Raw genomic sequence first — 25043 nt, forward strand, 5'->3', positions numbered from 1 at the left:
CTTGAATTTTTTCCAAAGAGCACAGCATGAGCAGGACAAAAACCCAGAGCATTGCTCCCTGAAATCTTAAATTCCTCCTCATTTGTGGTGATTTACTTTTTTTACACAGGACACCTCAAATGCTGGTAGAATTCACGTGAGTTCCTTTTGTTCTTTCTTGCTTGCAGGGCCTAGCTACCGTACAGCCAGCTCATGCTTCTCTGTTGCAACTGCTTAGCTCAAATTTGCACAGGAACAGCCTCAGCACTTAGAACAAATGTACTCAGCTGATGCTAGAAGTCAGTAACATTAAAGACACAAAGTGCATAGGGAAGAAACTCCTTGCTGTCATTGACCTGTGCCTCATTGCACATACTTGTCTCAAAACTGTACATCTTTGTGTGTGCAGACACAAGTTTGTCCTCCTTGAGCACCACATGGCAAACCACATGAATGTTGCCACGTGTGGCCAGTTTCATCAGGGAGGTGTTAGTGGCCACATCTGTCATGGGAGGACTGTCACAGCTGCTGGTTTAGAATGAGACAACACCCACGACCTGCTTGCCTACCCACAGCTCTTAGACCTTCTCCAAGTTGGGTACTGTTGAGGAACAACAGCATCACACTTGCTTTTTCCTCTAGGAGAGTAGCGTGGCCAACTTTGCCAAAGTAACACAAGGTTTTTAATTCCCTTCTCATCGCCACTCATGCTTTACCACCAACTTCCCAAGCCATCTCTCCTCAGCTGGTCTGCACGTCTGTAGCACAGTGGCCCCCCAGAAGGCATCCTGACCATTCAGATGATATAGCTGAAGGACAGATGAAAAGAACTAGCCAGCACAGACAAACCTCAATCAGGAAAAGTTGTGTGTCTTTCATGAGGATGCTGTTTTGCATGTTGCTGTATTTTTTAATTATTGTAATGAGGTGTGATTGTCTATTGGTTACCCACAATACTTCTTGGGGACTCTCCCCCGGTAACTCTTGTCAACACTTGTTAATCTGACAAAAGGCTACAAATTAAGCTCTGTTAATTTAATGTTTTCTCACCGAGATCTAAATACCGAAAGAGGCCCAAAGCGCAACTGAAGTCCTTTGATTCACTGTACTTTATTTTGGTATAAATTTACATTCATTATTGTTTTCCTTTGGATGTGTAGCCCTCAATTAGTGTGATGGCTCCATTAAAGCAAGCGAGACTTCGCCTTTAATTATTACAACAAAACACCTAGTTTCAGCTTGGGGAGAGGGTCTCTATTGACATAAGCAGAGGTTATAAAATTTAATTAGCCATTCCTATCAGATTTATGGCATTCAAATTGTTCTGTGTTTCTTTCCTTTGATCCTTGCTGTACAATCCCCAAGATTTTTGTTCTGATCAAATGAGAATAAAGCTTACTGTGCAGAGAGAAGTTTTTTGTTGTTTTGATTTTTTTTTAAACTCCTTTTTTTTCCTTTCTCTCATTCTCTCTTTCCCTCCTTTTTTCCTTTTCGCTAGGCAAGGTCAGCCAGTGTACCCAATCACGACAGGGGGTTTCCGCCACCCTTACCCAACAGCTCTGACCGTCAATGCTTCCATGTCAAGGTGAGTTCAAATGCTGAGGTCCTGAATCAAATGTAACTTCTCCTGCAGCCCTCTCTAGAAGAGGGCATTTCATCTAGGAAGCATGTTTATTGAGAGCACTTCAGTTAAACAGTCGTCCTTGGTTTTGCAGTGAGGGGTGGAGGAGGAGAGGACCAGGGGTACCTTCCCATTTGAGGAGTTAAAGGCATGCTAGTGCTGTCATTGGGCTTTAAGAATTTGAGGGAGAGGTGGAAGAGAGAGAATTCATCTTGAAAAGCCAAACTAAATGAAAAAGCTGGGAGAATGTGATGTTGAAAAAGCAAGGAGGAGAAGTCGAGATACCTTTTGCTTTCTCGGTGGCTGTCACCCAGAGCAGCGCTCTGTGCACGTGAGGGGAGCCTTGGGAGGGAGGAGGGCTGCTTTTCAAGCACAGTAGGGAGGAAGGTTATGGCACTCTGTTTTCCCTTACCAAAGCTCCAAACACTGATAGTCAACATAAAAGGGGCCTGCCTGACCCTCTAAAGCTTCAGAAGTATATATTTCTCCCCCTCCCTACCTCCAATTAATTCCATCTAATTTTCCAGGGGCTGCTAGTTTTATTTACAAACTGGTTGGCAGCACTATGTTTAAGTAATCACTAATTGCTCCTAATGATAGTTTTATTTTCTGTTCATCTGATTTTCAGTCTGGTTAATTAAATCGGTGGAGGTTTAGACTTTCCTGATGGGCTGAAACAGCTAATCCATTTTGATGATGGCACATAATTAAATTAGCATGCATTACATAGCAAGGTTCCATGTCTCTTCCCTGCTCTGTCCCTTCCTCTCCCATCTCTGCAGTTTAATATGTGAAGGTTGGTGTATAGAGAATTTAAGGAGGAAAAGGCTGAGATGGGGGCAGGGGGAGTTGGAGTAAAACACACTTCATTGAGAAATGGAAAACTGTAATTGGAGCTTGTGAGTGAATGGGTAGGGAAACGGTGTGTTGTGTGCTTCAGCTAAGTAGAGCAAAACAGAAAAATTAACATATTTGCATGTGTTGTTCCAGCAAATAGAGAGACAACTGGAAAATAAACTTTAAAAAAAGAGGGGGAAAAAAAGAAAGAAAAAAGGATTAATAGACCCAGCACGGGGGAGAAAAAAATCCTGGGCTAGGGAGAGGGCTGCAAATTTAAACAATGGTTCCCTCCCCTCATTTAATCTTTTTTTCTTAATATCTATAAAAGACTCTCAGGCATCGTGTGAGGGAAAGTAGAGCTTGATTTAGTTTAATTATTATTAGAGAGGCTAGTCGTTTGAGGGAGGGGGGAGATGTGGGAGGGGGGAGGCTATATTCCCAAGATAGGCTTTATGAAAGGTATCTAGTTAAAAAGAGTACACAGCAAATTAAATACATTATTGTGGTAATGGGACGACAGAAGTAGAGGTCTATTATACTTATGGCAGTTATAGGAAATGTAGGCTCCTTGCCCTGTTCTAGCACATCCTTTGATATTCATTCCATTCAGCAGCAGGGCCAGGACTTCTCAGAATTAAGTGATGGGTCATTATACTTTAAACACCATGGAGAAGCCTAGATTGGCAATTAAACAGCACTTGCTGACACTCGCTTGTGCCACCCTGTGACCCCCTTTAGATTGAGTTGTTGGAGCTCGGGGCCCTCAGCCTGCTAAATTGGTAGCAGGCACTTCTCCTGACGAGGGCTGGCTCTGAAATCTGCCGGCTTCAAAGGGAGCAAGATCATGTATAAACCATAATGTGGGTGCACCGTGGCTCAAAAAATAAGGCAGGAATAGATGAAATGTTACAAGTGCAAGGGGAAAATGAGAGAATAATGACAAATCTAATGCAACTCAAAGCAGAATTGTTGCACAGAAAAATGCATCCCACTGCTTGTGCATAAAATCAAGGCAGGCAGATGACATCCAGTTAACAGAAACATGTCAACAGTGAAGTAAAGTGAGAGTGAGTAAGAGAGAAGCCCCTGAGACAGCCAGGAACAAAAAATTAGTTGTCCTTAACAAGTTAAGACTCATCATTATATTCTGGCTTGGAGCCATAAAAGGAGGCAGTGGTGTATAATGAGCTGCTTAGAATTTTTAGGGTGTTTATTGCAGTTCATGGAATACTTGTCTAGAGAAAAAAAATAGAGGGGCATGTCTTAGGCGAAGGTGAGGGGTGTGCAGATACGCACACAGCCTTTCTTTTTGTCTCTGACATAAGCCCCTACGTGCACACACGCTCAGGCACACACGCAAGCTGATGAATAGATTTAAGATGTTTATCCTTTGTTTCAACCCAGAAACTTCTCTCCTGGTTTCTCGTACATGGGAACACCCTCTGGGCAGACCGTGCTCCGATACATGGTGCGGCGCGCGTTTTCTCATGCCCACCCTATCAGCTGGAGTGCCTGAGCTCAGCCTTGGGTCTCTTGCCCTGAGTAGCCAGCGTGGCTGGGAGATGGGGCTGGCGTGCCCAGGGATGCCCATGCTTGCCCACAGAGGTGCTGTTTGTGGCCATCCTCCAGTCAGCAGCCCTGCAGGGCCCCGATACAAAGCTGTGTGGGCTCTGGCCAAACACTGATGCCAGGGCAGACCTCTGCCTCACCCCTTTGTCTGTGTTTTTTCCAGAGCCCTCCCTTAAAAGCATTTCCCATCTCTGCCTGCATTATGATATAGACCTGTGAAGCATATAACCCTTCCCAAGCTTGAATATTCCCTAAGCTTAGTAATTACAGTTCATTAGTTAGAGTGTGCTTATGAATAGTTTATAAAAGGTTAATGGGTGACTAATAGTGATTTTCATAAATGGTTTAGACTATTAAGGTAGTGACTTCAGATTGTTGTAACCACTTACAACTCTTTCCTTCGCTTGTAGCATTGCCTCATTCACTCTATATGCATGCAACATACTTAGAACATCTCTTGATCCTTGGTTACCCCTCTATAATATGCCTTTAATGTAAATTGAGATAGAGTGAACTAACTGACTGGGCAAACAGTGGACCCACTATGAAAAAACAACTACTGTGAGAGGAAATCAGGAAATAATTTAGCAGAATTACACCACACAAACACTGCACAGCAGTTAAGTGGTGACAGTGGAAAATGCCTTCTGTAATTGAAATTTCAGGGGAAATTCACTTTTGCTGAATGTAATTACAAAAGTTGGAGTGTAGCCAGGAACTTAAAAATTAACACTCTTCCTCCACTCCTATTGCCGTGTGAGCGGATGCCTACATGGAAATAAGTAGGCTTTGGGCTGAACCCTCACCCAGCCTGCTGACGTCTACGAGATTGTAAGAACAACTTTGGATCGTGGAGCGTGTTTTTATAACCCCAAAGATAGGAAGAGGTGTGTAAGTCCAGTAGGCAGCCTGGTGACTCAAAGGGAGAGAGTTTCAATGGTCATTGGTAATGAACACACAACTTCCCTGGGGAAATGGCCACCCCAGCAATAACTACTGCCAGTTGATGTAGGCTGCTGTGTCTCTGAAGTTGGGTAAAACCTCAGCTCAACTGAAGTCAGTGGAGGCTTTATCATAGTCTAGGCTTTCACACAACATGCTTCTCTGCTGCCCTTCCTTCCCATCTGCTCTCTTTCTCTCTACTTTTTTTCTGCTAAGTGATAATTGGGAAAACATTTTTTTCCCAAAAATAGAGGGGGAAAGTAAAGGGTTTTTTTCAACTGTTCTTCTCCCCTCAATTTCTTGACTGGAGTTGCTCATTCATAAAAAGTGAACAAATAAAATAACCCCTTATCTTTTGTTGAGTTTGTTTCCTTTGAACATCCTGACCATGCAACAATCCACCCATATAGGCTGAGTTCCTTTTGCAGTGTGTCTTCATTTTTGAGCAGATCCTCATTTGAGAAGCAAGTCTATGTGCCACAGTTATCATGGACACATCACAGTGTCCTCTTCAGAAGCATAACAAGTACCATCTTCTATTCCCATAAACTCCATCTGTAATCAATCTTCTCTGATATTTGAGAGCCCTTCTCCAGTGATGAGCCTAATATTATTCACGTCCATTCTCTTAACTGTTCTGTCCTTGTGCTACCACTGCACTCAACTCTTGGTTGCTGGTAGGTCCCCACTGCCCGCCCCACTGTGTCCTATGTCAAACAGGCGCAGCTCTTCTTGCCTGCTCTCTGAAGGTAGGCTTTTCATCTCCATCTTCATCCTTCATTGTCCCATTGTCACTGGCTCTCCTTCCAGTTTGAACCCTGGGTAGCCCCAGCAGAATAGTCCTCTCTTAAATGCTGGGTCTCGCCTGGGACAAGACAGTCATTCAATAGGATGTGAGTCAGCTTTTTATCACTGTGCTTATACAGCCTTCCACGAGGTCAGGATTTTGCTGTGGATTTCATTTTTGCCCATGTTTGTAAGTTCTTTTATTTAAAAAAAAAGCTCTTACTGTCAGTTTTTATTTGTTTGCATTGTGCTCTGGCTAAAGGCCTCAGGCATTTGTGTGAACTAACTTTAAGTATGTGCAATCAAAATATATACACACAAAAGTAAAGAGAGGGAGAACAGAAAAAAAAACCTGATACAAAGGCCCAGTTTTATGTCTTGCTGATGATGAGGCTGTGGCAGAAGTGGGATCAGGACATCCATTTCCTTGCAACCTCACCACTGTCTTCTGTTCTGACTTACCATGACTTTTCCCAAACATGCATTTGCCTCCCAGCTACTTTTGTCAGAGAGTGAGGAAGGCATTTGGACAGTCCACTTGGAGATTTGTGTCCATGTTTCCTTAGCAGGGGTAGGAATTTCCATTTTGTTGCCCGCTCTCCTCTTCCCTTGCCATCACACGCTCCTCCTTTCCTTCTTCCCGTGCCTTTGTTTGCTTTGTTTCTCTACAACTTGTACAATGTCACATTCTCCCAGTCAGTCCCTGCTCTTCCCATCGCTGCCTTCAAAGACAGAATACTTCTGTCTAATGATCCTGGGTACTACCAGCTGATGGACAAAGATCTTAGGATCTTGTAGTGGACAGCAGCTCTTGTTCATGAAAGTACTACTGTGTCATCTTGTGAATGTAGGGAATGTCTAGGCAGTTTGAGAGTGGGGGTTGAGGGATGCTAAGCTCAATAATGGAATTTATTAAGGGAGGGGGAAAATTCCACTGTATTTCTGATACTTTCACACACTCTAATTACTCATTGAATATCACCCCATTTTAAAACCTTTTTGATGAAAGTAATCATTGTATATTGATGATAGAAGAAATAATTCTTTATCCCCTTGCATGTTCTGTATTCTTGGGATATTTTATTTGCACCCAAACGGTTCAAAATCTGTGATGTGAGCAGGGATTTGCAGTGATAAAAAAACCTTGTTGTTTGCCAGATCACCTTAGCTTTGGAATTTTGGAAGAAGTTATTTCTGAGCCAAAATTTTAGGCTAGATTCCATTCCTTGCAACCCTGTTGACTTCAGTGTGGGTTTTCTAAGGGAAAGGAGGTCAGTCATAGTGTGCTTTCCTAATTCACTGAGAAACCTCTCTCAGGCTGATTAGAAATAATGATGAGATCAATCTTGCTTCTGAGAAGTTTATTAACTTTGCTTAAAAAGTCTGAATGATCTTGCCATGTTTATGCTGTGGCCCCAACCAAGCAACTAGATTAATACAGAAGGATTGCACATCCCTCTGAATCCAGTTGCAGGACTGGGGCCTGTTCATATATATGACCATAAACCATAAAGCTGGCAACATTTTTTTTTTCTCTTTACAAGGGCTAGACTGATATTTGGCATGAATCTAAGCCTTCTTAGGTTACCTTTAATGGGTCGAAATTGAAGAAGTTCCCCAATCTTTCCACCTCTGTTAAAGCCATGTGTCTCAGGGGTTCATTGAGACACAAATATTTTCTCATGTTCCATCAACAAAGTGTAGCTAATGAGGCATCTATAAGGATTATCAAAAATGCATCTAGATTGGCTTGGCATTAATATTTCATTTTGCCGTCAATATGCAATAAAAGATGCCATCCCAAATTCACAACGTGATTCAGAACTATAAACATTGATTCCATGCTTGCCTCAGATAATTTCTTAGTAAAGGAGTGGACTGGTGGATTTCCTTGCAGGTAGCTGAAATTCCACTTTCATCCAAATTCGTCCAGTTGAATTTGCCTTTTGTTAAGGATGTTAAAAATCATGATGTCTCATGTCAGTAATGATAATAAAGGGGAAGATTGGCTTTAATGACATTAGAAGAGTCATCATGTTTAATTTATTGCTAATTAATGCTGCCAGCTTTCATATGCTTTGTCTGTCATGTGCTTGTTATAATGCCTTTTTTTTTTAATGTGTGTACACATCCCTCCCCATTCATTCATTTTTATTCTGACGATTTACACAGCTTTCTCTCCTCTAGGTTTCCTCCACACATGGTCCCGCCACACCATAGTTTACATACAACTGGAATCCCTCATCCGGCCATAGTCACACCAACAGTCAAACAGGAATCTTCCCAGAGCGACGTCGGCTCACTCCACAGCTCGTAAGTCCTTGCTTCCCATATTCTCTTTTTAGAAAGACCAAATCATCACTTGTGCATGTGTGGCTTTTGAAAAGCCTCAGATAAGTTGTTTCTGATGTAAAATGTTTCTTAGATTGCTTTTTCTCTTCTGTTTTAATTGATTTTGACATGATTTAACTATCAAACTGTATCAAAATAATGGTAACAGTCTTTCAGAGTCATTCTGGGACACAGACAAGTAGTTACTAATTTCACTCATTTTAACAAGGAAGTGGAATTTTCTTGGTCAAGGTTCAAGCTTTTTGACTGATTTCCGTGGTACTCAGTGCCCAGTTTGAAGCTGTGAGATACCAGATGCACACCAGGAGACAATAAATTAAAGAATGAATGCCTCATTCAAAACTGCAGAGAGAGCTAGGATCAAGTTTAAGTTTGAACCAAGGAGAGCCCTGGTCTGCCTCTGCCCTCAATGCTTCTCCTGCTTCTTGCCTTTCATTTCACGGGTGAAACAGAGGGACAGTAGTTTGGCTTCCATTGACAATCAGTTTTAACTACTTCCTCTACCAACACATTCACAAGCTTTCCCTATGAACCTGTTTTCTTGAGCGCCCATGTCCTTCCAAAGTTCTTTTAGGGGTTGAGAGGGTACTTGTTGATATTGCATAAACATGAGTTGGGTTTTCTTATAAGGCTCTTAGAACTTCTCATACAGCAGCCAGGGTGAAGGCTCTAGGGAACCTTCTGGTCCTCTTCCTACAGATTTCTGAAGATTAATGCTAAAGAGATTGAGGGTATTAATGTAATAAATTCACAAGGGTTCTCACTGTGAGGTTTCTGTCTGTTGTTTCTTTAACCTTCAGAAAACATCAGGACTCCAAAAAAGAAGAGGAGAAAAAGAAGCCACACATAAAGAAACCTCTTAATGCATTTATGTTGTATATGAAGGAAATGAGAGCAAAAGTTGTAGCAGAATGCACATTGAAAGAGAGCGCAGCCATCAACCAAATCCTTGGTCGAAGGGTAGGTAACAAGGGAGAAGCACAAGTAGAGACTGAGATTCAGTGGTACTCACACCTTCTGAGTCCCTGTGTTTCCCTGGTGTTTTGGTAATGGATGGGGATGTTACTGAATCACAAGCCTAGGGTTGCTTTTTCGTTTTCACAGGCACTTTTTGCCAGTGGAGTCATTCATGGGGAAGGGGAGGAGTTAATTGATACCAGTGTTATTTCAATGTTATTTCCATGACCTGGAGATGGAAAAATCCCTGTTTTTTATTTTGTCCTAAAACAGGCAGAGAACTGAATGGGGAATTAGAAAGCCTTTGGGTCCAGTATTAGTATCAATACCTGTGTGAGCTAGAAAAGGAGAGGAGGTACCAGTGTGGAAGGGAGGGGGAGACCTCTGCAAACCTGTCACTGAGATCTGACTCAGGAGAGGCTGTTCAGACTGTGGACCCTCTCTCCTGCTCTTTGTTTAGTTTTCTTAGTTCTCCATCAGGAGTCAAAGGGGCTGAGTGAACATAAATGATGAATTGTGACTCAGTTGAGTTAACTGGAGTTATAAATAAAATATGAATGTCATCGTGCCAGATCATCCGGTTTCATCTCTTTTTTTTTTTTTAATGAAAACCAACTTGAACTGTATTTATATATAAACAATATACTCTGCTGTTAACACTTTTTAAAAAAAGACAGCACTTGTGCTTTTCATTTTGTCTCTTTCTCTCTTCTTCACCCCAGTGGCACGCGTTATCCAGAGAAGAACAGGCGAAATACTATGAACTAGCAAGAAAGGAACGACAGCTTCACATGCAGCTGTACCCAGGCTGGTCCGCACGGGATAACTATGTAGGTTCCTATGTAGGTGGAAATTTTTTTAGTAATAGAGCTTGTAGAAATGTCTGTGTGACCTGCTGAACTACAACCACACATTGCACACAAGCACTACTTGGAGAGCGTGCCTCAGGATCCCAGTCTGGTAACAACAGATGCTTCTCTCTGCAATACTAAAACTATTGGGGACAATTCCCAGCCTTCCTCTTGGAAGAGACTTCCTGGCTGGGACTAGTAAAAGGTTAGAATTGGGGGATGACGGTAGAGCTCTGTGAAGAAACTCTTGCCTTCACTTTTACCAGCATCTGGAAATGCTGTTTGGCTTGCTGCTCATTTTAAATCTCTTTATTTTTAAACAAAATTAAAAATTCCCGTAGCATGACTTCTCTCCTTTCCACCAGAAAGATGAATAATTAGTGTCTTGTGCTTATCTGTGTGAGAGTATAGTGGAAAGTGGAAGAATGACTTATCCTAGCTTCAGAGAAGGACTGGCAAAACCAAAAGCGTGACTTGTTTGAAAGTCTTACTCTCAAGTGGGGTTAAATGAATTATTCCACGCTCTACTGTTGTATATTTCCATTATATTTTGCTTTTGCCATAGTATCTTTTTTTTTGCCCTTTCTCATTTTTTAAAAAGTATTTTGGAGTTTTGTGATCAATTCATGGAGTGTTTTTTAGATTGACCCATTCCTCCACCTTTCAGAAAGCTAAAAGGGGTAGAATTTGCTGTCTGTGAAAAACATAAGGCCAGTGTTGTAACCACTTACTAGTAGGATACAACCCCTTCTTCCATGAAGGGTAAGCAGTGCACATGATAGTAAGTGTTGGTAAGCCTAAACCCATACAGTCATTTGTGACGGATTTATGGAGCTCTAAACCCTTTTTAATAGGATTATAGCGACCTGATCTAGGTGAACCTGTTTCTGCAGGGGGGTTGGACTAGTTGATCTCTAAAGGTCCCTTCCAACCCTACCATTCTATGATTCTGTGATCTTGTTTATTTAAAAAAAAATAAATAAAAATCATCTGAAACTCCTGAGGTCTCTAACTCTAGAACGAACCCTGCTCCCTACCTTCCAGGCAGATTTCCCTGCAGGTTTGGGAGCAGCAGCTGTGAGATTGATGTCAATTACATATAGTGTTACACATTTCGTTCTTGAAATCTGTCTCTTCCATCATCATCGTCATAGCTGCCTGTTTTACCCTAAATACCCTATTTTACCATCACAAACTCTGTGCTTGGCATATGACAGCGTTTACCTCTGTGAGAGTCCAACGCTTTTACATGTGTGGGTGGGCAGGAGCCCATTCAGTCTGAGGAATAGCACCAGCTCCCTGTGCTCTTCCACCATTTCAGCACTGGAGAATACCCACACTCGCTTATTTAGCAAAATGTACCCAAAGTATGTGTTTTCAAACCCTCCTGGTTCTCACTTGATCTTCTTTTCTTACTGTTGGGCTCTGCCACGCTTCCCTTCTTTGTTCGCCTTTGCAAGTGTAGCTGTGTGTGCTCCTTGGAGGACGCCTCGTTAAGCCTACTGAGGCACTGCTCCTGCTTGAACGTGTCTCTCCTCTTTCTTTTTGACGTAGTCTGGCCTGAGACTGTCAGACCAGAGACTTGAGGTAGTTCCTCAGCACTCTGCAGTATCGTCTTCTTGGGTGTTCAAAAGGGAGTAAAGGCTCGACTGAGGTTTCAGGAATGCTCATTCTGCGCAGTGACTGTGCCACCGACAGATGGGCATGTACAAAGCCTTGAGTGTTTAGGACCTTTTACTTTTGTCCTCACCGTGTGAGCACTGAGAAACCCTTTCTTCTCAAGCTAAAAAGGACAGGATGAGAAAGCCGGCGCTTTCCCAGCGGCTTGATGCTGTACCCCCAAGTGACCTTCAGGGGGAACCTTCCTGCCTGAGGAGAGCACAGTACCTTTGCATCACAGGATTGCATCATCCACAGGATTGATTTCTGCTCTCCTGGTCTGTTCAGAGCTCTCCAAGTTACCCTCCTCCCTCAGCGTTTTGTAGGGTCTCGAGCCCTTCACACATCTCACAGGGGAGCACCGTTGGGGCTGCTTGAAATGGTTAAATTGTTAGGCATCTCACATCAGGCTCGAGGATGAGGCCAGCCGTAGCTCAGGTCTTCAGAAACAGGAGCAGTACATTCAAGAAACGCAGCTTTCAGCCTGCTCTTAAATAAGAGAAGAGGATTCAGGGAATCCCTTGTGGCTCGTTGGTGTCACAAGGCACATTTGCAGTTCCTGAGATCTAATAAAAGATGTTAAGTGGCGCTGAGTGCTGGACTCAGAAGTATGTAAGGGTCTAGTCACCTCGCCTGCTGCTTGTCTAGAAAATTAATACCAAAGAACTCTGCAATCCTGTCAAAACCCATCTTGGTTTGGCTCTGTAGAGGGGGCTGCCAAAACGATTAGCAAGTATTTACATCCACATTTACTTGCAGCCTAAGAATTTGTATAGTACGGTGACAGAAAATGCCACAACCATCTGCTCAAGTCTTAGGAGGAGAATCTGAGGCAACAGCAAAGCGCTGTCTTCTGCGGAGCACTCAGAAACCTGCTGCCATAATTATCTTCTGAAGTCCATGCATTAATTTAGTTATGTAATCAAATATCTTCTCATAGCACAGAAACTGAACAAGCCAGGTGATTCTTCTCCCTGTCTTCTTTGAGAAGGGTGTTAAAAGAAATTAGTGGGACTTCTGTCAGTCCTTTGTTAGGAACAGTTTTCAAAGCTCGTGTTGAAAAGGAACTAGAAATTCCTGGTCCGTGGCTGACATTCCTGTAGATCAGCCATTTCTAATAGATTGCTCCCTAAAGGGGTTATAGTACTTTAATACCTGTGTTGAAGGCTTTGTAAAGGGTAAGTGACTCATGACCTCTCTTCTGGCTGGCCCTGGTGTGAAGAAGCTCTAAGGTCTCAAATTGAAATAGCCCTTAAATTCCCAAACATACTGCAAATATTAAGCAAATTTGCCACAGATACAGTCTGTTAATTATGCAAGTGGCCTCCTCGAGATTAAACAAAAGTCAGGCTTATGGTCCTGAGGCAATTGTCTGATTTTGATAATGTTGTCATAAAGCTGGAAAAAATTCACCAACTTTCAGAGAGTTACTGTCAATCTAAATCAGTATCGATGGAGCAGAGCCCGAGCCTCTTGGATCTTAATGTGATAAGTGGACTTCAAGATACCATTTTTTTCCCCATTTTATTCTTGGGAACGTTCAGGAACAACATTTATCTGTCTTGTCTGCCTTTTAGACCAATGGCTGTTCTAGCAGTTGATTCAGAGCGACAACTATCCACATCCCCAAAAATGACCTCAGAGATGTCAGAGGTGATTTCTCAGCAACATCCAGGATTATGTGCATGTTGGTTAAGAATCCTTTAAAATGGATAGTGTGCAGGGCTTTTTGCATCACCAGAAGGCTCTCATGAGCAGGACTGTACATGTCACAGCCTGGATGTCTGCGTGGCAGTTGACAAACAAGTACAGGAGCCCTGTGCCAGAAGGGTGGCTTTTGGGGAGGAAAAATACGACAACAACAAATCAAAACCCAACACTCACGTTGGGGGAATTTCTTACCAGTGCATTCTAAGGAACGTATCAAAGCAAGCATCCAAAATGTCATAGTGGATGTGCCAAGCTGAAGCCCATCTTAATTGTTTATCTGAGAGCCAGACCAACTTCCTAAGATGTTCACCATGTGGGAGACCCTCTTGGCTTGCCCACAGATATAGCCAATCCTTCAAAAGAGCTGCGAGAATCCTTCTTCCAAGACACGTATGTTCCCTCTTGATCACAAGGGACTGCTGATTTGGTGCCCTTTCACCAACTTCTCTTACAGCTGCATCTCTAAAAGCCAGGATTTCTTCTGCTGTTCAGGGGAGGTGTGAAAATGGAATTACTCTGTCCTCTACGTGTCCTTTCTGTATTGCTCTGCAAACCCTGTAGCTCAGTGTTAGAAGAGTTTTCTTAGAAAACAGCTTTTCTCTTTGGAGCTGGGCTTTACAATTCTTCTCTTGGAAAGTGATTGTTTGGTTTCCACAGAAGTCAGGCTCCCGGTTTCTCTCTCCCACACTGCTTGTGTACTCATGTGGGACCGTTTTGTAAGGGGATACAATTGAGAAAAATACTCCAGGTTAGTTTCCTTGTGATAGAGCAAAATGTGGGAAGGGCTTTAGTTATATCTAGATTTTTTTTCATTCTCCTGGCTTTACTTCCTGGGTTGTCAGTGTGGTTATAAACCTGCAGGTTAGGATTTTCTCATTACTGTGGCTTTCCTCGTCTGCCTCAATGGTCAGGTTTGGGTGCTGGGGAACTCCAGGGATTCAATCTGATCTCACTCATGTGCTGTCCCTGCATCAATCTCCCTCTTTTGCCCTTCCCTGCCCCACAAAATCTTGACCACGAGTGATTTTTGAAACTTCCAGATGCAGGAGCATAGAAGTGTCAAATGTTTTTTGTCTTCAGGATGAACTTTCCTCAAAAGAAGCATCTTGCAAGTTGTTCTATCCCCTCCCCAACTGCTTACAGGTTTGGGTGGGTGTTAGCATTGGGAGGGCTGCAGCGAGGCTGTCTGAAAAGTCACAGGGTGGGCAGGCAGAGCCATCCCCAGGGTGCAGCATCCCCTCAGGTGTCCCCAAGCCTCCCTGTAACTGAGCAAACGGTGTTGTGCTTCAGTGCCCTCCCTGGAGAGCTTCCCACAGCAGCCACAGCCCCGTCACTCAGTGCCATCTTGCGTGTTCCCAGGTGCTTCACTTGTTTTAATTCTTCTCATTTGTGTATGTTTCCCGCAGGGAAAGAAGAAGAAGAGGAAAAGGGATAAGCAGCCAGGAGAGACCAACGGTAAGTAAAAATAAGTCTAAATCTCTTGCTTAGCGGAAGCGTGGCAGTCCTGGTGTGACACTCCCAGGTACGGGGGAGGTGGGTCCAAGTCTTCTGGCCTCACAGGGAGCCAGTCCCTATATTAGGCAGCCTCTTTTTTTTTTTGTTGTGTTTTTTTTTTAATGCACTCTTAATTATTTCCGCGTTATTGCCCTTCTAAAACTAGTAACCAAGCCATTGCATGTGAGAGCCTCTCGTGACATTAGCTGAACCCGTGCGTAGTGACTGCACAGCCGTTAACCGCAGAGCCGTAGTGGTAATGCCTATGCCATCGTTTATGAAGTGGTCTGCTTATTTTTGCGCATCCGTGTGTGCGTGTACGTCCGTATGCCTGTGTTTGGTATGAATTTGGGCTGTACCTGGATGTTCTGATGCATGCCTTACAGTGGTAAATCGCACCCATGTTAAATTAAGGAGGTTTGCCGTTCGATATAGGACATTAGAAATACTGCATAGGCAATCTCATAGTCAATTTCCAAGAAGCCCTGACTTAGTTTTTTTGAAGCCTTTGTATAATTTGTTCTTTTTTTTCAGAACACAGCGAATGTTTCCTAAATCCTTGCCTTTCACTTCCTCCGATTACAGGTGCTAACGTCATTTTGAGTCATTTAAAATAGTTTATAAAATGCTTTTTAATTATTTTTTTTTCCTGCCATTATAGATTTTAACATTAAACACTTATGACATTAAGAAAAAAATACCATCTACACGTTTTGATAGTATTTGTTATCTTTATATCTTGATTATATGCTTGATAGTATTTTTTAACATTGTTCTTTGGTTTTGTAACAATCGCTATTAAAACAGTAATGCAGTAAAAATAACGCAAGAGTTGTACTAACTGTGCAAATTGAATATGCAGTATTTCTTTAAAGAGACTGATAAAGAATGGAAGCAAGTCAGTAATGAACCTCCTTAATCTAATGGCATTTTTCATGGCTCCCACTAAGTCTTCTCACATCAGCATGCATACGCATTTTTTTTTATTATTATTTTACTTTTTTCTTTTTGTTTCTTTTTATTTTCTTTTTTTGTTTGTTTGTTTCCTTTCTGCTCCAGCCTGTTCATTGCAATTCACTAGCTCTACTAACTCAGCACCTTGCCATGCTTTATGCTTTTATTTTCTGGCTGATACTAACACACTCATTCCGCAATCTGCTTATTCTTATCCATTCTTTTAAAAACAAATTAATAAAAACAAATGAACTGAATGTTATTCCAAAAGCTGCATTATCCCAGGAGATATAATTTCCTTTTTAGTTTTCTTTTTTTTTTCCTTTTTTTTTTTTTTCCTCTTATTTTGTATCTGAGTTGAAGAAAAAAGCATGTTCAGGATCTAACTTCCATACTCAGCTTCTTTTCTTCCTTTTTTTTCCCCCCTCCTCAAAAAAAAAGAGAATAAAAAACCACAGCCCAAATAAATCTTGCCTGAAACACCCTGCTAGACCAGCCACAATGACTTTCCTCTACCTGCTCTTTTAAAAGGGAAAGAAACAGTCCTTAATAAAGGGATACTGCAGCTTTAATTGCAACAGCTAATCTCAAGAGTTGAATAAAAATGTGATTATCACTTTTTTAACTTTAAAATCAAAAGTCAATATTTTGCAATTAATAACGAGGACATTGATTTTTATTCCCTTTTTTATTTTTATTTTTTCCTTATTTTTATCTTTCTCTTTTTTTCTCCTCTTTTCTCTCTCTCTCTCTCTCTCTCTCTCTCTCCTCTCCCCCCCTCTCCCCTTTTCTTTTTTTTCTCCTCTCTCCCTTTTCTGCTCGCTTTTCTTGAACTCATTCAGACCTGAGCGCTCCTAAGAAATGCCGAGCGCGCTTTGGCCTTGATCAACAGAATAACTGGTGCGGCCCCTGCAGGTGTGTATAGTTTTCCCAGACTCGCTATGGCTGATTTGCAGCTGGTTTATTTGGTACTTTCCCCTTTTTTTTCCTGCCTTGTTGCTTTGTAGCTCTGTGTTGTGATCTAGAAGACACAAGGGAGTGGGACACTGCCATGAGTTATCGTCTTTCTGAAGGGGTTTTGCTACTTTTTTTCTTTTTGCCTTCTTTTTTATTTTTCGTTGTTGGTTGTGTTTTTTGCCTTCCTCTTTGCTGCTGCTAGCCAAAAACCCACTGTAAAACAGCATCAGCCTTAAGCCCATCTGATCCGTGGCTCAACCACGCTCTCGCCCTCCAGGCCTTCACCCAAGGAAAGTCTCTCCCCAAGTCCCCGATAACACGGCACTGAGTGCGGTACCGGCACGGGACAGACACACGGCCGTGTCCGAGGCTTCATTTTTTGGTTTTCCCTTTGAAAGTCTTGCCCTTGGTACGAGGGGAGATTACCAAATAAAACGGAGGTGATTGAAAGCTAATCGTAGCTGTAGCTAAGATGACACAGACCAAATGAGCTCTATCCACCATTGTGTTGTATTTTTTGTGTTTACCTTATGCTAACAGATGCAAATACTCCAAAGAAGTGTCGGGCATTGTTCGGGCTTGACCGACAGAGTTTATGGTGCAAACCATGCAGGTATAATACTACCCATTAGGCCTTTGGGGAAATAAAAGCAATCTGTCCTCTTAGTGCATTTGTGTGATTTTATTTTTTTAATCTTTTTTTTTCCCCCACTTCCCCACTTTTCTCTCTCCCACAGCATCAATTGCTAATAATCTTTGATCTTTGGAATTTCTCGCTAATTTAATGCCATTTTCTCCTCTTTCTGTACCAATAACCTCTCCCTGGTGGTAGAACTGGGAACAAGAAAACTTGAAGCCTTTAAAGCTGGCAGATTTTTTTTGGCTTTTTGATTTTTTTTTTTTTCAGATTGTCAGCAAAATGAATGTTTAGCTGGACATCTGTATTTTGTCTTTCATTTGGGTCTATGTCTGCTGCCTCCAAAGGTGTTTTAAAATGGTTCTGGGATCTGCAGCACTAGTGTTTCTCTCATGATTAGAGATGTAAAAGCCAGTGTTTACAGCTTATATTGTACTCTTTTTTTTTTTGCTCTTGTCTCCAAAATTAAATACCTACCTGTGGGTTTCTACACCTTGGTGGGGTTTATGTAGATACCAGTTTTTTAAATGATCTGGATTAAATGATTTTTATTTTTCTTTTCTGATTCCGAAAATACTTTTTCCCTAAATTTTATCCCAGCAAGTGAGCTGTAAACGCCTGAGCTCTAGAGAAAAATAATTACAACATTAGTAGGACAGTTTCCAGCATTAAAAGGAGATGAAAGACATCACAGAGCCCAGATTTCAACAGCCCATGTTCTACTGTAGTTTTAATTCCGTGTATAACTCAGTACATACTTCTTTCTTGGTGGAGGGATACCGAGTAGTTCTTTTCTCATTCCTTTTTCCTTTATTATAATCGCATTTGGTTAAATTTGTTGTTTCTTTGTTCTGATACAAGCAGTCTTTGAATTTGGAATATTATGATGGTAGGTATTTCAACCCAAACCACACTCTGTGTGTAGTGATTCCTCTCCCACATTTTCCCCTCTTACTCATGCCAGTCCCTTGTGCTCCATCTCATTTAGAACGTAGACCAGACGTCCATCGTATTGTGTGTATGCACGCAGTCTTGTTTGTGCTTAGTATCGAGGGATACACGGATCAAGGGTGGTGGTGTATGTCAAAATACCAGACCAGGCACCAGAAATGTCTTAGACAGATTGCATATTGTCCCTTTTGAGGCACCCTAGTACCAGGTGTTGGGGTCTTTGATACCAGTATGTCTGTTAAATGATCTTTGAAAGCCGCAGTTTTTTAAAGATTAAAGATGAAGGGTTCAGTCCAGAAGAGCTGGGTTAGCCACTTCAGTGGGTCAGGAGGCTCAAGTCTCATGCTAGCCAAGGACTCCAATGCTGTGTTTAGTTAGGCTTCATTCTGTGGTTAGTTCACTCCACGCTATCAGCAGATATTTGTGTAGTCTAGAGATAGAGTATGTGAAGCATGTCAGGCTCTGTTATGCCAAGTGCCAGAACTGGGGGCACATCATGTTTGTGTTGCTTTATCTTTCTCTAGCTGCTTAAGTAAACATTGTACTTTTAAAACTACATTTTATCAGCAAGGAGACTTTTCATTCGGTCTGTGCAGTGCTTAGGTTACATGTGAAGCATAAACTCCCTCTTAACGTTTGCCAGATTTTGGTCAGAAATCTTTGCAGCACATTGGAGACGAATTCAGTGGTGTAGCTGATAACTTGAGGCTCGCTGAATGTAGTCAGCTGCTTTTCTTTTTTGGATTTGTGTTTTGATTTGTTGGGTTGTTCTTTTTTGGAGGCATTTAACTAGGTATTAGAGCATTTCTCCCATAGTTCTGGTCCTAATCATTAAACACTGCATTTGCTAGCATGGTAGCATTCTGTGGCCCATCCTGAGTAGGTGCTAAAGATGTGCAGTTTGCTACTACAGTAGAAACTGAGACATCTTTGCTCCCAGCAGCCAAATAAACCCTTGTCATCCTCTGTGGCTTTCCCTCGTGGAAATTGCAGCATTACAGGCTTCCCGATGCTGTCCTGGAGCTAGTTTCAGGGGCGGGACGAGCAGTGTCAGGTGTGTTGCTGTTTTCCAGACTGATGGAGCAGTTGATGCTTTCAGAGTGACACACAAGTGAATACTCCTCACTGTTGCTTCTGAAGAGGGGGGAATATGTAGTATTTTTGCAAAACTGAAGCACATAGAGTTCCTTGGATGTTTACTTACTCCCTCTCAGTTGCCTTGTGGTGTTACTCACTTCTGTTAAATTTTGGCTTGCAGGGTTTGGGGGTTTACCATCTATGCCTTCTGTCCCACCTAACCCTGACATGTACCTGACCACAGGTAACGTGTGGTGGGAAAGGCACAGGATAGAGAAATGTTCCCACCTCGAGCCATCATGATTTAAGTAAATGGCTTTTCAGACTAAAAGTGGCCACCCTATTAAAGACATTAATATACAACAGAAGTAGAAAAAAGTGATCTGCTCCCATAGCGCTGGTCAAAGGAAAGTTACTTCAGGTAGCAGACCAGTGGGTTTGGTTTTAAAAAGATTGTTAACTCTGCAGAGTTAAGAAGTCAAGTAGACCTGGTTTAAGTCTGCTTTGCCACAGGAGCTGTTCCTTTCAAGCCACAGAATTTAATAGTATTAAAAAAGAAGGTTTGAATGTTTGGCATAGTAGGTTCAAACTGCCTCCAGGGAAGTAGTTCACTGCCTTGTAGGTTCAGAACAATCCACTTGAATGGCTTCTGGGCCACCATCAATGAGGCAGGCAAAGCTTGGGCCTCTGCTTGCGAATGACTTTAATTTGGGGATTAGGGGGAGCCCTGCAGTCTCCAAATTATGAGAACCTCCCTTTCCACACAGGTGTTATTCATGACCTTTGTGAAGCATTACTGTTCTGCTTTGCCACTTGAGCTGTACAGAGGGTCCAAACATGAACTGTGGCCCCGGTAGCTTTGGAGTTGAAGTTAGGAAGTGTGAGACAGAGGAGAGGGGAGAAAGAGCAGCAGAATTGTCCTTAGCCAAGAGCCAGAGGCATCCTGTGTTGTTTGTTGATGCTAGGGGGATTAACAGGTTCTGTTTTGAGCCCACCAAATTAATTTTTTTCTGTCTTTTAACGTTGCTCTAATAAAGCATGGTTTACAGCCTTCACTTGCTGTTCTCTATCTCTCTTTCTTTCTTTCTTTTTAACATTTAAGCTGCATGATAGTCTTTAGTTTTTAGCATGTATTGATCTGCAGGCTAACGTGGTTAAAACTTTTAATAGCCCTAACCCCTTACCGTGCCATTTGGAATGTGGAGCAGAACCCGAGAGCAGAGCCTGAGTGTCTGGAGGAAGGAGTGTCACAGCACTGGTTCATTACTGAAGCTGGTGGAAAGATGAGGTTGTAGAGTTGCAGGGTTCCCTTCCTGGCCGTGGGAGATGCTATCTTTTAACTCCAGGATCAAGCTGGTTAGATCTCCCGTGCAGTCAAGAAAAATCTAGCCCCGTTGCCTAGACAGCAGCCCTCTGTCTGCGCAGTTGCCATAGGGGAGAACATTGACAACCATCAGTGGAACTGGGGCACCTACACGAGTGGAGAGTGTCACCCAGTGACAGTCAGCTGCTTCCTCTGATGAAGTTGCCAAGGTAGGGCAAGGTATCCACTGGAGGAGAGGGCAACTTACTCCTTCACCCGAGTGGCTTTGAGCAGCCTAGCCGAGCGTCCAAATTTTTTGTGGCATAGCTACTCTAAACAGACTTTGTCATGTAGCTCGGGCTGTGTGGCAGCGGTTCAGCACTTCCCATGGAAAGCGTGCTTGTGAGTAGGAGGGCTGGAGAAGTCATCATTATTGGGGTCAAGGTGACCACTGAATGTCATTCTGCCAGATGCTGTGGTTGTTTGCCTCATTATTGCTGTCCTGCTGCTAGATTTGTCTTGCATATACTTGGCAAGAAAGATGGTGTGAAACTGTCATCTGTTTTCATTGCTCCTTTACATTAATAAGTGGATAGAGGGAGGAGAAAAGATCTCTGTCGGGTCACTTACTTATTTAAAGATGAGCGGCTCTTGCAAGACTCTCATGTTCCCTGGTGTAAAATAAGCTCTATATTGCTCCTCACCTTTGTACCTGTCGTCGTGCTCTTCATCTACTGAAATTGGATCCCACTCTGGAGTTACATGGATGGCCTCCCAGAGGAGAATCCCCCAAAAGGCAAACAAGCAGCTTCCCAAACCTACCACTCTCCCTTAAAACAAAAAGTACAACTGAGTCGATTTACAGCCACAACCTGCAGGCCATACAACCAGTTATTCTTGTTATTTTGGATCATACTCTGTTTATCCTGTTCTTTTCCTGTTTTTTTCTTCTGTTTGCTTTGTTTGTTTGTTTTGGTTTTATTTCCCCTCTCTCTCGTTCTCTCTATTATATATCTCTCCTGTCTGACTCTGACATTTCTGGATTTGGTGTGGTTCTTAACAGAGGAGCAGTAGTTTGCAGCCATCCTTGCCTCCCAAGGGCAGTGCCTCATTAAGAGGAAACAGGGCACACAGGTGTAGATGTAGCCTCGTTGTGTTGGACAGCGTTATGGGACATCTTGGGATACCATCAACTACCCAGAGCTTTTATTTTATAAGGGTTAATTGTTTTATTTCCCCGTCCCCCCCGGAGGAAAGTTGAGCTTGTAGATTAACACAGAGGGCTCCAAAATCATCTGACCTGATTTTCCCCGTTATTAAAATGACTTGAGGAAAGGAGGCAGCCTGAAGAGGAGGGGGACGAAGAGACAATTGGTGACTCCTTCCCAAATGTGTTAGCCGAGGGGAGGTTCCCAAGCGGGCCTGGTGCTGAGGACACCTCGCCAACCCCCCCAGGATGGCCCGTGGGGCCGAGTGCCACCTGCGTAGAGCCCAGCGTAGCTAACTGACGGCTCTTTGCTTTAGCAAGCTGTCTCCATCAGCATCTCTGCCCTTTATTCACAGATAACTCTCTCCCTGTTTCTAGGAGAAAAAAAAAGTGCGTTCGCTACATACAAGGTGAAGGCAGCTGCGTCAGCCCACCCTCTTCAGATGGAAGCTTACTAGACTCTCCTCCGTCCTCCCCCGCCATGCTCGCCTCCCCCTCCAGAGACTCGAAACCACAGACTGAACAAACGCAACCCCTCTCGCTCTCATTGAAGCCCGACCCGCTGGCGCACCTGGTCCTGATGCCGCCGCCATCCTCGCTCGTCCTCGCCGAGAGCGCGGCGAGCAAGCCCGGCGCCCTGCCTGCCGCCAGCTGCCCCAACGGGGCCCTGGACCACCCGCCGGCCGCCCTCCCGCCGGCCGCATCCCTCGCACAGCCCTCCACGTCCTCCTTGCATTCCCACAGCTCGCTGGCGGGGACACAGCCCCAGCCGCTCTCCCTCGTAACCAAGTCCTTAGAATAGCTTTAGCCTCGTTAGCCCTTTCGGTTTCCTTTCGGGTGGGGGAGGGATTGAATTCTGTTGGGATTTGGGGTTTTGATTTTTCTTTTCCCCCCCTTTCTTTTCCTTGGTTATTTTTTTCCTTCTCCTCCTTGTCGTCGTCCACTGTTCGTCGTCGTCTCTTGGTTTCGTTTTTAATTCGTGCCATGTGGCTACATTAGTTGATGTTTTATCGAGTTCATTGGTCAATATTTGACCCATTCTTATTTCAATTTCTCCTTTTTAAATATGTAGATGAGAAAAGCCTCATGATTCTGCCAAAATTTTTATCAACAGCTGTTTAAAGTCTTTGTAGCGTTTAAAAAATATATATATATACATAATTGTTATGTAGTTCCAATAGCTTAGTTTTCAAAGACTGATTTTAAAAACTACCAAGGGGAAAAAAAAAAGGGAAAAAAAAGAAAAAGAAAGAAAAAGAAGCAATTTTGAAGCAGCCCTTGCCAGAGGCGTTGGTTCTGTATTATTTGTATTAAATACGAGCTTGCGAACCAATCACTTTCCACCTGGTTTTTAAACCTTTCAGGGCACAACGGATGAGGTGCCGATGCTACTTCTTGGTTTTTTCTTTTCCTTTTCCTTTTTTTTATTTCTCTCCTCTCCTTCCTCGTGTGAAACAACCTTTATTGTGATGTTACTTGTTATTGTTTAAATGTACAGAAACAAAGGGTTAAAAAAAAAATAATGTGTTAATATTACCTTGTTCCATGGTGTTGTTCTTTTTTGGGGGAGGGAACGCTACTCAACAATTAAAAGTATCACAACGCTATTGGACCAGTAGTATTTATTGCTTTAGAAATTGCTTGTTGTATCTGTATGTTGTCCCTTTTTAAAATGGGGTTTTTGTTTTTCCTTCTTTTTTTTTTTTCCTTGAAACATTGTATAAAGCTTTTTGGGGTTTTTTTGTTGTTTTTTTTTTTCCTTTAGTGTAAGCATCTTATATATAACAACTCATTTGTACAAGGTTTTTAAGTTTATATATAAATGTGTATATATATATTTTTTTCTCCAGGATTTTTTTTTTTTGGTTGGTTTTTGATTTCTTTTTGTGCCTTTTTCTTTTTTGCTCTATGAAACACAGTTGCCACCAAATGGACATTCGCTGATGCTTTTTTTTCCTCTCTTTCCTTTTCCAAGGATCAATAGTGTAAAGAAAATAAAGAAACAAATTGCTTTAAAAGCCATTACACACACACACACACACACACACACACACACATACAAAAAAGACTTGAAAATTTAGCAAGGGAATTTTTAGCAACGCTGTTTGAGAAATAGCAAGGTCCAAGTGTCTCCCGTTTCAGAACTGCAGCTGAATCCCCTGCGACATTAGGACTGTAGGCTGTGTGCAAAAATCTTTTATGTGCCAAAACTCTCAGTGACTTTTAACTTTCTCCCGACGACTTTCTTATTTTCTTTCTTTTTTTAATGCTGTAATTTTTTTGTTCATCATGTTTTGCTGTGATGTTACATAGGTAGATATGTATGTAGTTTTAATGTCACCTATAACAGACGTGTTTGGTAGCAGATTGTCCGGAAAGCATTTAAAATGAAGAGGTATAAACCCTTAAGGGCCAAATTCTGTATATTAGATTATTCATAAAAGGAAAATCAGACTGCCACTTTTATGTACACTTACTACATACAGGTAGGTAGCAAACTTAAAACAAAACAAAAAAAAAAAAACCTAGGCATGTTGATGTTGCAAAAAACGCTGTATAAAGCTGAGAAATTGTTCATCTGTTCATTCAGTGCCATTGTAGTTGACATGAAGCGATTGTAAAACTGTCTCAGATTTTTCTCTGGTTTATTAAGATGCTAACTATAACATTTTTTGTGAATACTTTGAATGTTTCCTAACAGTTGTGATGTTACTGTTCCGTTTTATGCTCTTATTCCGATTTTCATTTTTAATGGTTTGGAAGCCATTTTTTGTAATGAATAAATGTTCATGCTGTACAGTATCTGTAGCATGCAGTTCTGGATTAATAAAAGCAACTTAGTATGTGCAGAGAATGACTTGTCAACTCATTTATGCGTTGACTGCATTTTAATCTGGCCAGAAAAGATTTATAGCCTGAGTGGAAAACTTCCTTGAAAAAGAACTCTGAAAATCGTGGCAGGTTGCAGCCAGGTCTGGTGGTGAGAAATCCTCCATTTCCTTTGGGTTCCCGTTTGTGCCAGCCCTCTCCTCTCAGCAAGATGTTGCATGAGTAGCAGGGGTTGAAAATCCTTTTCATTTGAAGCAAATGGCATGTGGTTTGGCAAAGGACAAGCAGGACATGAGCTACAGTAATATCATGCCTCTGTGTGAAGTGATCCAGGCTGGGGGATGGGAGACCAGGCCTGGTGATACCTT

At 42.4% G+C, this 25043-nt stretch overlaps 1 protein-coding gene across 14 annotated transcripts in view; it reads left to right on the plus strand.

The window, feature by feature from the left end:
- Positions 1 to 24700, plus strand: part of TCF7L2 (transcription factor 7 like 2) — a 181350-nt gene extending 156650 nt beyond the window's left edge. For 3 of the 14 annotated variants that reach the window (XM_062001048.1, XM_062001050.1, XM_062001049.1), the window contains 8 exons: positions 1478 to 1564; positions 7910 to 8050; positions 8890 to 9049; positions 9769 to 9876; positions 14673 to 14721; positions 15295 to 15345; positions 16557 to 16629; positions 22225 to 24700. In XM_062001048.1, coding sequence (XP_061857032.1) covers positions 1478 to 1564; positions 7910 to 8050; positions 8890 to 9049; positions 9769 to 9876; positions 14673 to 14721; positions 15295 to 15345; positions 16557 to 16629; positions 22225 to 22648 — 1093 coding nt within the window. In that variant the 3' untranslated portion in view covers positions 22649 to 24700. Of the gene's footprint in view, positions 1 to 1477; positions 1565 to 7909; positions 8051 to 8889; positions 9050 to 9768; positions 9877 to 14672; positions 14722 to 15294; positions 15346 to 16556; positions 16630 to 17211; positions 17285 to 22224 lie in introns of all 14 variants that reach the window. The other 11 variants (XM_062001051.1, XM_062001053.1, XM_062001059.1 and 8 more) reach the window with 8 other exon arrangements.
- Positions 24701 to 25043: the final 343 nt, after the last annotated feature.

Source organism: Colius striatus, chromosome 8 (assembly GCF_028858725.1).
Source record: "Colius striatus isolate bColStr4 chromosome 8, bColStr4.1.hap1, whole genome shotgun sequence".
Taxonomy (NCBI): Eukaryota; Metazoa; Chordata; class Aves; order Coliiformes; family Coliidae; genus Colius; species Colius striatus.